Here is a 15,571-nt window from a genome sequence, read left to right as displayed (position 1 = left end):
ATCATCTTAGAGTTTGGCTCTTCCAGAGTGTCAAATAAATAGCATGAATATGACTATTTGCTGCATATCTGGCTTTGTCAGTAGCTTAATGCATGTGAGATTCCCCCAAGTTGTGTGTGTTAGTAGTTCTTACCTTTCATTGCCAAGTGGCCTACCCAGTGTATATGTACTGCAGTTGTTCATCCATTCACTCATATAAGGATGTTGGGGTGGTTATGGATAAAGCTGTTGGAAGCATTTGTGCAGGGGTTTTTGGGTGAATATAAGCATTCATTTCACTTGGGTAAAATCCATGGATGGGAGTGCTGGGTAGCATTATCTCAGTTTTAATGATAGCTCAGAGATGGAACATTGTCTACAAAACTCTCCTTTCTGGAATTTCAGTCAATACACATAGTATTGGCCATCACTCACAATGTGGAGAAATATCTGGTGATTGTTTATTCTGTTTTTCAAGCAAGATGGAAAACAGTTGTTATACAGAATAGTGGAAATGGGGATACCTAACACATTGAAATCTCTTCAATGTCTCTGATCTCCATTTTCCAACCCAAATGAGTCTCTGAGTGCTATTAAGGAAGAGTAGAGTGTTTCAATAAGCAATTAATTGTCTAATTCCTGTTTTCCCACTTGGCTCAGTAACTTACCTATGATTCGTCTTCACGTTAGTTAACTATTTAATGCATTTGATTCCCCATTGGTAGATAAAAGAGCTTTCACCATCGTGTACAAGATCTTTAGACCAAATGTGGTCTAAGAATACCAGGTGGTTGTGAGGACAGAACTGAAACATCAGGAGGGAAGGACTTGTTTAGATGAGCAAAGGCCTCTAGGGACAGCAGTGGCTGTCATGGCTCATCCTGCTTTGCACCAGCAGGAAAGAAAGAGACTGGAGAGAGAATGGCTGAGGCATTGAAGTAAGAAGCTTTTGCTTCTTCTGCAATTATGTCCAAGTCCAAAATAAGAAGTAATCAGAGAACCACCATTGGACCCAGCTATCCCGTTCCTTGGTCTATACCCAAAGGACTTAAAAACAGCATACTAGGGCTGGGATTGTGGCTCAGTGGTAGAGCACTTGCCTACCATGCCTGAGGCACTGGGTTTGATCCATGGCACCACATAAAAATAAAAAATAAATAAATAAATAAAAGTATTGTGTCTATCTACAACTTTTTAAAAAAACATACTACAGTGATGCAGCCACATCAATGTTTATAGCTAAATTGTGGAACCAACCTAGATGCCCTTCAATAGATGAATGGACAAAGAAACTGTGGTGTATATATGGAATATTACTCAGCATTAAAAGAGAATAAAATCATGGCATTTGCAGGTTAATGGATGGAATAGAAGAATATCATGCTAAGTGAAGTAAGCCAATCTCAAACAAAAGCTGAATGTTCTCTCTGATAAGTGGATGCTGATCTATAACGGAGGCATGGGAGGAATGGAGGAACTTTGGATAGGGCAAAGGGGAGGGAAGGAAAGGGAGGGGGCAGGGGGTAGGAAAAATGGTGGAATGAGATGGACATCATTACCTTAAGTACATGTATGAAGACACAAATGGTGTAACTCTACTTTGTGTATAACCAGAGATATGAAAAATTGCGATCTATATGTATACACTATGAAATACATTCTGCTGTCATGTATAACTACTTATAATAGATAAAAATATTAAAAAATAAGAAGTAATCAGAGCAATGTGACTGTTTAGCATTCCATCTACAGTTCTTTTCCTGAGGAAAGACCACTGTACCTTTGTGTTATCAAAATCTGAGAGATTTAGAGCTTTGTTTATTTAGATTCATCCCACTTGGGGTTTTATTTTATTTAAAAATGGATTGATTGTGCTAACAGGTCATCAGTTCACATGGCTCAGCATTCATGAATCTCTGGATAGCTACCATTCCCTCCTTCCCACCCCACCCATCAGGGTCCTCTCCTACTTGACAAGCAAAGCTGCCAATTTCTGTGATCCCTTCTAAAGTTGTTTTATGCATGTACAAGTAAATATGTACAAATGTTCCTTGTCCTCCCCTTTCTCCCAAATGGTGCAGTATGCAACTAAAGAAAAAGAAAAGAGGCACGTGTGGGCAGTGGGAGTCTAAACCAGACAAATTGATTCATGTGCAATAATAAATTAATTCTGAAAAGAATGAAAAGGAGGGATACTAGCCTGCACCTGACATGTGCTTATGTGAATCATCTTCAGCACCTTATTAAAGGAAAAGCCATTTTCCTCTTGTTGAAATTAAATTGTTTATAAGCTTTTTTTGTTATAAACAGTATTGCATTGAATAAGTCATTTCCCATCTGCAGGTGTATCTCTGGGACAATGTGTTTTTAAAGTGGTTTTGGTGTTGCCAAGTGTTTCTTATAACATTTTAGGGTCTCCTCAGCAACATATGAGAATACCTGTTGCTCCCTACCCTCAACACAGAGTGATCACACTTTTTGATTTTTGTTTTAATTAATGTTTCTCATATTTTTGTCGAGATTGAACATTTTTTTACAGGATAAAAAAGCAATTTTCATTTCCTTTTCTGTGAACTCTGTATTCAAGTCATTTACCCTATTGTGGTCTCGCTAAGCTGCCGAGGCCAGCCTCAAACTTTCTTTTCTTATTTTACACATATTTTATCAGGCATGGGAACTAAATTTTACCAGATGTCTTTTATCTATAGAGATGATTATATAATTTCCCTCAAAATAGATCTCTGTAAGCCCACTTGGTTATGGATTTCTTAACTATTCTTTAAAGTTGCCATTGGATTGTATTTACTAATGCTTAAGACTTTGCATTGGTGTTTATAAGTCAGAATACTGTAATATGTATATTTTTTCTCTCTTTATAGATGGTGTCTTGCTCTGATATCATTGTTACATTTTATTTTTTAAAAATGTTCTTTGATACAGGTATAGAATGGAGTTTTCTTTACACATTCAGAATGATCTGTAGAACTCTTTGGGCCTGGTGCTTTTAGGAAATTATTCATAAATATCTTTCTCAACAGTGATTGATTTGCTTAGATTTCATGTTTTCTTTGGAGTTCTTTTCCTAGAAAAATAATTCACTTCATCAACATTTTAAATTTGCTTATCCACAATTGAACAGTGTTGAATATTCTTATCACTTGATCTCCTCCATAGCTCTGGGATTACCTTTTTTTTTTATTTTGGATATTTATGTTTGCTTTTCTCTTTTTTATTTTCTTGATTAGATTAGTGAACAGTTTGCTGTCCTTTTCGGGGTGTGAAGTTCTGTGTATGCCAATCACTTGACTTATCGATGTGGATCGAGGTCTTCTATGGCTTTGCTCCTTGTTGCATGTTTTTCACCTGAGAGGAGTGAATTGACATCTTCCTCCACTAGCATCTCTACTTCATTTCTCCTGGCATCTCCTGGGGCTTTTGTTTTCTGAGCATTAATGCTTTGTTCTCTGATTGTGTTTCTACTGTGCACCACCAAGCCTGGTGGAAATGGTATTTGGGTTTTTGTTTTTAAACATCTTTCTCTCTACAGTCCATTTTAATTCCTTTATGTTATTTTTATGATTTTATAGTCATGGACTTTTGTAATTGTCTTAATTGACACCCTTTAAGCTTTCTATTATATCTTAAATCTTTTGTATTAGCCATTATATATTAATCCCCTACTGTGAACAATTATTCTTACAATTAAATGGAGTTAATGCTCAAATTGGTTATTTGACATTGTTTTTCCGGTCATTTCTCCATAGTTGTACTTCACTATCCAGTAAATTCCTGCAGAAGGATGTTTATATAGTAGTCTTGGGGCTTGGGGTTTGTATGGTTCGTTAGACTTTTTGGTTTTTGTTTGTTTGCATTTTTTTTTTAATATTTATTTTTTAGTTATCAGTGGATACAACATCTTTGTTTGTATGTGGTGCTGAGGATCGAACCCGGGCCGCATGCATGCCAGGCGAGCACGCTACCGCTTGAGCCACATCCCCAGCCCCTTGTTTGCATTTTTAAAACTGTGTCCTTTGTACTGGAATGATAGTTTAGGTAGATATAAAATTCTGAGCTCACACTTGAGCATTGTAGTACTTGACTTTCATTTTTTTAAATTTATTTTTTACTTATAGGTGGACACAATGTCTTTATTTTACTTTATGTGGAGCTGAGGATCAAACCCAGTGCCGCCTCACGCATGCTAGGTGAGCGCTTTGAGCCACAACCCCAGCTCTCCACTTTAGTTTATACATGTATGTATGTGTGTGTGTGTGTATGTATATATATATATACATATGTATATATATATGTGTGTGTATGTATATATATATATATACATATGTATATATATATATGTGTATATACAATATATATATATTTATTTAAGTTGTTGATAGACCTTTATTTATTTATTTATATGTGGTGCTGAGGATCGAAACTAGTGCCTCATACTTGCTAGGCAAGGGCGCTACCGCTGAGCCCCAGCCCCAGCCCTTCATTTTTTTTTTTTTAATTTAATTTTTTTTTAATTAGCTACACATGACATGACAATGATCTTGGCAATTCAAACATTTGAATCATTGGGGTATAATTTCTCATTTTTCTAATTGTACAGATTGCAGAATCACACTGGTCATAGAGTCACCTTTCATTTTTAATTATACTTTTCCATAGAGAAATTTGGGTTTTTTCACTTTTATAAATAACTTGATCTTTTTGCCTGACTCGTAAAAGATTCTTTCTTTTTTTAAATAATAATTTTACTACAGTATGTTTTCATTGATAATTCCTGATTTATTTGCCCTTTCAATATTTTAAAATTATCTTAGTAAATATTTGTTCTTTTCCATTATCTCAGTTTTTGGTTAGGACTTTGATTATATATATGTGTGGTATTTCTCGTCTTTTCTAACCTATTTGTCATTATCTTTGTGGTTCTTTTTAAATCTTCCATAAATTTTATTTAATTTATTTGGAGTTTTAAAAAATTTCTTCTCTTTATTTATTTTGAGGCCAAAAATTTCATCACCTTTTCTTTGGTGGTTTTGTTTCCTTCCATTACTTTTCTGAGCTTTAAAAATAAAAAATAAAAATAAATAAACATTTTTCTCTCTTCTTTTGGTCTTGACATTTCAGCCCTTAGCTCTTTTTTTTTTTTTTAAGTTTATTTATGCTGAGGATCGAACCTAGTGCCTCACATGTGCTGGGTGAGCGCTCCACCAGTGAGCCCCAGCCCCAGCCCTTAGCTCTGTGTTTGTGTACCCCTGTATAGAAGTAGCTGCTTCATTATATATTAAAGATTCACGGTGAAATGCACATTCACAATTTTTTCTTTTTTTTTTTTTTTATGGTGAATGATCCTTTATTATTTGGTAAATGTTCAGTGAGTGCCTTCTGTTGCCCATCACTCTACCGTGGTGGGGTTTATGCCCAGGGACAAGGGACAAGTACTTATGCAGTATTTTAGAAGGTGATAAGAGCAACGTTAGGGGAGGAGAGAAGTGAGTGTTGGCGAGGGGTGGTGCAGTTTTAAATGGGGGCAGGGAGTCAGGCTTCTCTGAAATGTTGTCATTTGACAGTGACTTGGGGATAAGGTAGCACACCAGGTAGGTGTCTGAGGAAGAGCATCCAGGTGGAAGGGGGAGCGCATGTGCGGCACGAGGATGTGACTGAAGCCTTTGCAAAGGGCCATTGGGGAGCTGAGGATCTCAGAGGGCTACGTGAGGAGAGAGCCAGACAGGCCTCAGGTGGAATTTGGCTTTTACCTTGAGTGGGAGGCTCGTCCCTTAGAGCTCTTTTAAGTACCAGGAGACATGATCTGTCTTTTCTGCAGTCATCATCTGCCACTTGAATTTCTCTCCTCCTCCTCTCTCTCCCACATTCCCCCCTTTTATTTTTTTTTAATCCACTCTATGTCATGTGTCCCTGTGCTGGTTTTTTGTTTGTTTGTTTGTTTGGATTTTTTTTTGTGTGTGTGTGGGGGGGACTGGTATGGAACCCAGGGCCTGGCTCATGCTAGGCAAGTGCTCTCCCACTGAGCTACGTCCCCAGCCCTGATTGTTTTTAGTGTCTCCTTCTTGTACCAGGTGAATTCACTGCTTGGCCAGGCTGGCTGGGAGCATCCTAGCAGGCTGAGGTTGGCTTTCTTCAGCCCATAAGATGGCCAACTGGAGAGGCGTCACCATGCTCCACACCCACTGAACGCAGCCTGGAGTGCGGCTCAGCTGCTCCCAGAGGCGTCTCGCTTCCAGAAGCAGATTTGCTTCTTTTTCTAGTTCCTGCCCTGCTTGCCTCTCACCTCCTGTAGCAGACCTGCCACCTGTCTTGTGGAGTTGAACTGTCTCTAGCTCTGCCCCAATGGAGCTGGTGGTTGCTTCTTATTCTTTTGGATGGTTTCCAGGAAGCCAAGCGGGGAATGCTGACTTGATGCCTCGTTTTCAGACCTGAAATCCTAGTATTTTTTTGACATTTAATTCCACAGAACAAAAAGGAAAAAATGTTACAGTTTGGCAGTGGCCTCTTACAGGGAGAGAAGACAAAACTGGAAAATGTAGTCACTTTTACTACCCTTCAGACAAACTTGGTAGCAGTTTTCTGCCAGATAGCCAGTGATGCTGAGATGGGGGGTGACAGGTGTGCTCTGTGCCCAGGGTGAACTGTTGGTCTCTGGTAGAAGGTGGACTCACAGACACCTTTCTCTCCAACCTTGCCCCACACCTAGCAAGGGGCAGAGAATGGAGCTTCCCTGCTGGAGGCTGGGCTGCGTGGTAATCTTGGCCCAGAGGACAGGACCATCTCTTCCTAATGCTGACGGGTCCCAGGTGTCGGCAGTGCCTGCTTTGACAAACAGCATAGGGGTGAGATCTGCAGTCTGGAGCTTGGGCCACCCCTCAGTGTCTTCTAGAGCACACAGTGTGGGGCCTGCCTTCCTCCTCAACAGGACTTCTGATGGCCTCACCTTTCTTAGGACAGAAATGTGCTACATGTCAATGTGCTACATGTCAAAAGCCATGGCTCTTCCCCCCAAGCTGCCATGCACCTGTGGAGATTTCTGTCTCTCATTTCCGGGTTCCTCGGTGTCCTTAAGTCTGTGAGTGCCCCCTCCTGGAGTCCTGGCCCCAGCTGAAGGCCCTGCCTGTTGTGTTGGGTGAGGTGTTGGTACTTTCCCGACCCTTATATCTTATTCTCTTCTTGTTGAGTCTAGACAAAGGTTAGGGGGAAGTTCTTGGTAAGGTCTTGGGGTTTTGTTAATTTTAGTCATCCACGTTCATCCTGCCCTCCTTTGCCAGAATAAGAATTGTCCTTTTTCACAAACAGGGGTCCTAACTCTGTCAAATCATCTTCTGCTTCTAAACTCCTTGGGCTACGCTTAGATTCATCCTATATTCTTTTTTTGTTGGTATGGACTCACTAGACCTGTATATTGTGAAAATGCCTATCAACAAATATATTATTAAATTTTTTATTTTCTCCACTATATTGTTTCTTAATTAACTCAAAAAATAACAAGATCATGAAATATTTACCCTGCTCGCTCCCAACGTGCTCCAGTGCTTTGTCCTTCGAACGCCCCAGGGTGGCTGTGTGGATGCCACAGTTATAATCAGCCTCTCAGCAGTCCACCTGAGATCTGTTCCCAGGAGAATAACTGAAAATGTTGTGCTACCTGGGAACAAATCTATCTGCTAGTGTTGTATTCATTCATAATCATTGGGACATACTAGTTAAGTTATTGGAAAATGTACTAGTGGATTTAAATTTTTAAAAAATTTAAATTTCTTTTTGAGTTGTACAAAAAGTTAATAGAATTAATTTTATTTAAATTTAGAAGCTATTTCAGAGGAATTCTCATCTGCTGCTTATGAGGTTTCTGTGTTGTTTAGGAACAAAATGAGTTCTCTCTGAATTTGGCTTAAAATGGAAATGATAGCATCTAACTAGACTTCAGGGCTTTGGGGTGGGTAGTGGGACACAGAACAAAACATGAAGCACATTTAAGGCACACAGAATATTCCCTGCTCTCAAAAGTTCACATAACATAAGTACTTGGGGGAGAGATTCTTTGCTGGGTGACTAGAGAAATGCGAGGTGAGCACGTTCAGAGCCAGCAGCGCAGACGTTTTTTAAATGGTCGGTCTGCATGCCGATTTTCCTTCCTGCTGTTTTTCTTTTTCTTTTTTGGTTTCTTGTCAACTGCTTTCTGCCATCTGACGGCAGCCACACAGTGTTCTGAAGGTCACTTCAGAAATAGTCATTCTGGGAGGCCGAGAGGACTGTGCTTTCCGAAGTCCCTTGGAAGGGACACTGTGGATGCTTTTATCGCAGCAGGGTGGGTTGCACTCTGGAGTCAGCCACAGTGGGCTCTGCCCCAGCCAGCTCAGCCTGGCAGGCAGCCATGGGATGAGGGTGCAGCTGTGCTGTGTCGCTGTCCTCAGCACCTTCTTCCCTAGGGACAGACCCCCTCTATCCCGGAATCCACGTCTCCATGATCTTCCCAATCTTTGAATGATTTGATTGTTAAGATGACTTCCTTTTGCCAACAATTGAGGTGAGATGCTCTGATATGATTGGAGGCTGCCTCTTGTCCCCAGGAAATGCTCTCAGGCGTGGTGGTCGTCTCTAGTAAGGATTCCGTCCAGCACCAGGGAGTGTCTTTGACCATGGAAGGAACCGTGAACCTCCAGCTCAGTGCCAAAAGTGTGGGAGTGTTCGAAGCATTTTACAATTCTGTTAAGGTAAGAATGCTTAACTCGGACTTCGAAAGTTTATGGTATGTTTCACTTGCCCTCTGCCTTTATTGGTGCATTGGTTGTTACTTGCAAGGGGGGGGGGGTGGTCACCCCCCTTGCAGTACTTACCAATCAACCCCAAAGCATGAAAGCATTTAGATATTTTGTTTCTAAAATTATCCCCTTATGCAAAGTATGCTTGCATTTGTCCCTACTCCATACATAGGGTTAGGATAACTATGCATGGACTGTCTTCAGCCATTAGAGAGATTGGAGCTCCTCTGAGAAGGTGCCTGTGGCCCATGGCCACCCTTGCCTTCCTCCTTCAGGACTGACTTCCCAGCTGTGCATGTTGCTCCTGTTGGGTCTGACATCCAAGTTAGAGGCAGACGGAGCAAGTGGCAGTTCTCCTTGTCACTTAGGGAAGAGTTTTGTGTTCCAGAATGTGAACTTGTTTTCTAGACTTATGGTTTCCCTTTCTTGAAGGCCACATTAACTCTAATGTAGGAAGAAGAGTGAATAGGGAAGGGGGTGCTACATGGGGGTCCGACATAGGAGTTTCCCATTTTTTTGCCCAGTTCTCTTCTTTTAAGTCACTATTGTTTAGTGATTCCCTTCCTAAGTCCTCAGTTTTCTGAGGGTACTGCTAAACCAAAGCACAGGAAGCGAGTCCCTGCAGTCAGTGCTGCCTTCCTCCTGGGAGGCTAGAGAGAAGTCGTGTGCAGGTAACCAGGGCTGGAAGAGGCTGCTCCACTCACCAGCTGCCGCGCCAGGCTCCAAAGGCCAGAGGGCCACGGGAACTGGGGCAGCGTGACCCGAGAGGACACAGCCTGATGAGGAGGAGCCGTGGGTCACATGTGCCCCATGGCCAGGCAGCTTCACTGTGCTGTGCCCCCTCTGCATCCTGCACATAGCGATTGTGAGGACAGCTGATGAGAGATTTGGGCAGAAGAGGGGAACATGTGGGCTCAGTTCCTGTTGTGTGCCAAGCCCCTCAACGTCTGATGTTGTAACAAAACTGAAATTTTTATTAAATAAGAATTATCCATGGAAGAGACTTAAAAAAAAAAAAAGAAAGAACAGACTCCTTGTTCATCTCCAGACCCAGCAGTGTCCAGGAGCTCAGGGTGCTGTATTTTAAGATGATTACCAGACGGCTCTGATTGGAGGGGACATCTGACTTTGTTTGCAGCCGATCCAGATTATCAACAGCACCATAGAAATGGTGAAGCCAGGAAAGTTTCCCAGTGGCAAAACAGAAATTCCTTTTGAATTTCCTCTCTACGTGAAGGGTAACAAAGTCCTGCACGAGACCTACCATGGTGTGTTTGTCAACATTCAGGTGAGTTCCCGAATCCCATGCAGTTGATTTCAGAATTTTTCTGCTGAAAATCGGCTTGGTCGTTTATACTGAAAGTTGATAAATGGATCCAAGAATTTCATACTGGACTTATTGCTGAGTCCTTGCATGGATAGTCTGACAATTCAGTCATTTCCCCTGGCTAACTACATTTCATGTGTGACCATTATTTTTGACAGGACCCAAGACATAACTTCTTTCTTAAGAAATTCCTTTGTTTCCTGAGCGTTCTTTTGAGGCAGCACCAACCTCTGTCACTTTTATTGTTGGGTGACAGAGATGCCCTCTCTTCTCTCTGGCACCAGCACTAATTGTCTGTTTTACCTTATAAAGATCCCTCTGTTTAATCCCCAAGGCTGCTTCTTTAGTACAATCACACGTTCTTCATTGAGCAAACCTTGTCAACGAGGGGAAGTGAGTTTGTGACTTCCGTCCACCTCTGCTGGTGACGGGTGGCTTTCACAGTTCTGTTGTTGTCTCCAGAGTGGACCAGTGGTGACTCCAGGCGAGAGGAAGAGCCTTTCCTTCTTCAGTAGGAAGAAAGGGACTTTGCTCTGTGCCTTGCAGCAGTCTCTCCCTAGAAGTCAAAAAACTCTGCAGTCTCGCCCAGGCACAAAAGGGTTGAAAGTTAGGAATGTGTTTGATTTTTTAAGTTTAGCTGATAATTTGGGCTTGGTAGATACCACTGCCCTGCTTAAAACATACCAGTTTAAAACAGAAATCCTCCCAGCACTTGGGAGGGTGTAACCAATCGTTGGTCTGCATGTGTTTCTGAGCTGCCTGAGGTCTGTCAAGAAGAAACATATGCAGGACAATGACTCCATCTTGCTGTGAAGGAAAAACATGTCTGTGGTTCTTTATGGTTAGTGTACATGCTTCAAGCAGCACATACATCTCTAGCCACAGGCTTGGGGTGACCTCAGGAGTAGCAGCAGTGATGGGGTCCAGTTCAGAGACAGCCGCTGGGGTGCATGCACATACCAGCTGCTGGTCCCCAGACCTGAGCTCCAAACAGCTTTCTAGGCTGGGAGTGTTTCCACCATGAAAGAAAGTGAGTGAAAATGTAAGGAGACTGGAAATATCTCGAGTGTTTCATGTTGAAAACTGCTTTTATTCTGTATCCAGAGTCACTATCCACTGGCTTGTAGTTCTCTCAGTGTTGATGTAATGCTCTAAGGCTATGTTATGTCCATTAGAAACTGAGTGGAATGAGATCAGGTTTTTACTGGTCATACTTGTTATTCTCTCCTTTATCATTATTTATTAAAAAGTTAACTTGTTTAAACTTGAATCAGAAATCTCACTCTTTTCCAAAGGTTGCCAAGAAAGACATACAGGTGTACACACAAGAGTTGTGCTGTGTCCCTGCTCAGAGTGTGAAAACCAGAAGGTGCTTAAAATGCAGCAGGGGAGGGCTGGGGCTGGGGCTCAGTGGTAGAGCGCTCATCTAGCATGTGCGAGGCACTGGGTTTGATTCTCAGCACCACATATAAATAAATTAATTAGTTAAGTAAAGGTCCATCGGCAACTAAAAAATTATTTTAGAAAAATGCAGCAGGGGAGTTAGCAGGTGGTAAATTTCCTAGGAAAGAAATCATTGCCCCTACCCACCTCTTTATTTTGGTCCTCAGATTTGACAATTTGAGGATTAACCTCAGAATGCTGTAATTGGGAATTGGGTAAGTCTCCAAATATCTCACAAATTCTAAAGATGAGATTTCTTCTTAGTTTAACTTTGCATTTATTAAGCTTATCACGCTTACCCTATTGTGCTCAGCATTTATTGGTACTTGGCCATCCTCTATTCTGCAGAACTTGGGGCCCTGTGTGCTAGGCAGGCGCTCTGCCACTCAGTGGCACCCAGCCCTGCTCTCATTTTTTTCCATATGTGTTTATTTTTTCTGAATCATTTCAAAGTTAAGATTCTTGACACACTTCATGTCAAAATACCTCAATGTCCATCTCTGAAAAAAATAGGCCATCTCCTACAAGATCATAGGTAACATTTTCATTCTTATCAAAATGAACATAAATCCTCGAGTGTCATCTAATTCCCATTCTATATTCACATTTGGTGTTCTTCTGAACAAATCTGCCTAAGAGAGGATCATGGCTCTTTGTTCTATTCCATTCTTTTGATTTAAGGACTTGACAGTTTTTCTCTAGTCTTCTTGTCTAGCGGTAGAGTAAGTGCCACCTAGAGAGGACAGCGACTTCCTGGGGCCACATGGCCAACCTGGCACAGGGGTCCACAGGCCATCACCCCTTCCCATTGCTCACTGGGCTCACTCTGAATATTGACTTAGGCACATTGCTTGGATAAAAGTTTTATTGTTAAGCCTTAATATCACCTTTCTCATACAGACATAAAGTTTTCATTTATAATTTGAACTGCATTGTGGTTACATAATGTAAAAATTACTAGACAATAAAGGGTTTAGAATGCGGCCCAAATTAAACCCCCAGCTCCCTGGGCGCTCTGGCCATTGGTGCTGCCTCTCAGGGAGGCCTGGTGCTTGCCCTGCTCTTCTCAGTTTGTTGTTGGTTTTTTTTGAATTTTTAATATTTATTTTTTAGTTTTTGGTGGACACAACATCTTTGTTTGTATGTGGTACTGAGGATCGAACCTGGGCCGCACGCATGCCAGGCAAGCGCGCTACCGCTTGAGCCACATCCCCAGCCCCATGCTCTTCTCAGGTTGGCTCCGTTGAAGTGCCCCTCCGTTTTCAGGCACTGCGTGTGAGAGTCCATGAGTCTTTCCAGTTGCACTTTGTGCAAATGCCTTTTCATTTTAAAATTATTTAAATCATAGTTAAGTTTCATTATGTATATTCCCCTCTTATGGACAAACTGTCAGGATTGTATACTGTAGCACAGACTGTACCAGCCCTGCCAAGTCTGCTGATGTGGCACATTCGGGGTTAATTTACAGAGATTCTAGCCCTCCTTAAAACATTAAAAACACCCTTTACGGGAGTCTACTTTAAAACTGTTGACTGGCATCTTTCTGTATTGCTGTTGGTGTCCTGTTTACCAATAATCAGAGAAGACAATCTTGCACCTCCTTTCAATGTGTTGTTGAGGTTTTTGTTCTGGAGCCCTCTGACTTCCCGTAGCTCATAACCACATGACTGAGCTAGCACCTGGGAAAGATCGTGGTCAGATGAGGTCCGGGCTTCCCAGGAGAGGGATCGCCTCAGTGTTGTGGGAGGATTCAGTGTGGACTTTGGCTGTAGGTGGGAGTGAATTCAAACCCCACCTTTGTGACCCCCCAGTGCCCTCCCTGATCTTGCTTCTAGGGGATTAATGAGGGAATGATGAAGAGTTGGGCACTGGGCCTGGCACATAATGTGCTCGGTGAGTGTTTGCTGAGTGATGGATACATGAGTTAATGACTATCCCTACACGTACCCTGTAGTTCTTGTATTAATATTGTTAGGACCCATCAGGACAGGGCATGCAGAAGAACTTGACACCTCTCCTAGAACAAACATTGATTTTCCTCTTTACTTTCTCCCCTCTCCAAGTGATCACTAGCTGCCCTAAATTACTAATTAATGCTTTCACACTTAAATAGCGGCCAAAGTTGATGCCTGTAATTCACACCCTTCCATTCACAAGTTACAGAGATCCAACTCAAATTAACTTAGGCACAAAAGAGACATTGGATCGTAGAAGCAGCAGTTCCAAAGGAACAGTGTGTCCAGGTTGGAAACCAGGGCTCCAGCCCTTTCTTAGCCAGCCTTCTGCTGTGCCAGCTTTGGCCTCAAGCAGGCTCTTCCCCTGTCATGGCAAGGTGGGCTGCCGATAGGTGCTGCAGCTTGCAATCTACTAGACTGGCAGTTTCAGCAGAGGAGAATTCTTTCCTGTAGTCTCTGAAGAGGTTTGGCCTACTGCTCACTCTGTCCCCAGGTAGGGAGATAGTGGAAGGCATCTAGCCCAAATCCAAGACTGAGATAGAGGGAGGGGAAGTTGGCAGTAGGAAAAGAATCAGAGTCCAGGCCAGCCAGAATGAAGTGTGGCTCGTGCCTGACAGTGAGTGGGATGTACAGCAGTAGAACAGTTTCCAGTTCTGGGCACGCGCTCACACACACTCACACCTGAACACACTACCAGCCCTCACTAAACTTGTCTGGCTGGGAGATTAGATTGAAATCTTGTTAAAGAAGATATACATATTTGCATACAAATATATTATGATCATTGCAGACAAGGGATGATTCTTATAAAAAATGTTCTAATCTCCCATAGTATGTTAGATATATAAGAACTTATTTCATGCAAGATTCACAACTATGCATATGGTCCTAGGTATGAAAATTATTTTTTATGTAACTCTAAAATTTTTCCTGGATGATTAAGCAGCAGCTAGCTTTATTAAACATAAGTTGTAGGATTTGGGGGTATTTTGGGGACAGACTTTGGGTATTGCCCAAGCTCTACCACTGAGCTGCACCCTAGCCCCCTGGTTTTGTTTTAAAGACTAGCAAAAAGAAGGTAATCATATCATGGAATTTTGTTTCCAGGCTGCTCCAGGTTCATGGACAGGGACGTGAGGTTGCTGTCTCAGTCCCAAGCTGGCTTCAAGCTCAGTGACCAGCCCTGTTATGTACTCTGTCTGGGGAGGACAAGCCCCCTTTGCAGTAAGTAGCCAGCAGTGGCCAGCTCAGAAAACCAGCCAGGGACTGCAGAGAAGCCAGCGGCCAGGTTCAGAGCTGGTGTGCGGTGGCCGCATTTCTTTGCCACGGCTCTGTCCCTCACCCGCAGCAGCCATCTGCTGCTGGCCATGGTGAAGTCAGATGGTCCTGAGCTGGCCACGAGTGAGCTGGCTTGTGGATACATAGGGCTTCCCTAACTCCTCCCTTTACTTCTGTATGGATTAGAAGTGTTTCAAAATAAAAATGTTAAAAATACTTCCCCTTCTTTATTCCTCCTTAAGATCAAGATGTGAAGAGCTAATTTTTAGGATCCCTGAGGTCCTGGATCTTTACTTCTGCCTTTACTTCTCTTTAGTCAACTAGAAGCCCCCTACGGGTGTGACAGGTGTGAACTGTGAACTTGGCTCTGGTGCCTCACACACTCTGCAGTGTGAGGGAAGAGCTGTGGGCTGGGAGGTGCCGGGTGCTGCTCCGGGTATTTCTGGTGTTTTCTACTAGATGTCACTTTGTGCCGGGCCTGGCACTCAGTGCTTGCCATGTGTGAGCTAGTTGATGCTCACTGCAGGTGGGTATTGATACCCCTATTTTATGGAGGGGCGAGTGGAAGCTCAGAGAAGTTGTTATGTGTCTGGGCTCACACAGCGCGGTGGACAGCTGCACTGGGACAGCTCCACTCCTCTGCCATTGCTCTTCTGTCCTCCTGCTCTGGTCTTCGCCCAGGTTGTAGGTAAGGAGACCGTGTGTGCTTTCCAGGGGCCCAGCCTCAGAACGACTGTGGGAACAGGCTGAGGAATAACCTTGAAGTGATTTTACTTGTTCTTTGTTTTTGCCTTTATTTGAACATT

The 15,571-nt window shown here is 42.5% G+C and overlaps 1 protein-coding gene across 7 annotated transcripts in view; it reads left to right on the top strand.

The window, feature by feature from the left end:
* Window positions 1-15,571, top strand: part of Vps26c (VPS26 endosomal protein sorting factor C) — a 40,837-nt gene that overhangs the window by 12,928 nt on the left and 12,338 nt on the right. For 3 of the 7 annotated variants that reach the window (XM_048803674.1, XM_048803670.1, XM_015478773.2), the window contains exons 2-3: window positions 8,571-8,714; window positions 9,901-10,050. In XM_048803674.1, the coding sequence (XP_048659631.1) occupies window positions 8,571-8,714; window positions 9,901-10,050 (294 nt within the window). Of the gene's footprint in view, window positions 1-4,112; window positions 4,185-7,047; window positions 7,127-8,570; window positions 8,715-9,900; window positions 10,051-15,571 lie in introns of those variants that run through there. The other 4 variants (XM_048803672.1, XM_048803673.1, XM_048803671.1 and 1 more) reach the window with 3 other exon arrangements.

Source organism: Marmota marmota, unplaced genomic scaffold (assembly GCF_001458135.2).
Source record: "Marmota marmota marmota unplaced genomic scaffold, marMar, whole genome shotgun sequence".
Taxonomy (NCBI): domain Eukaryota; kingdom Metazoa; phylum Chordata; class Mammalia; order Rodentia; family Sciuridae; genus Marmota; species Marmota marmota.
The sequence above is the reverse complement of the archived record's forward strand: the minus strand, read 5'-3'. Positions and strand labels throughout refer to the sequence as shown.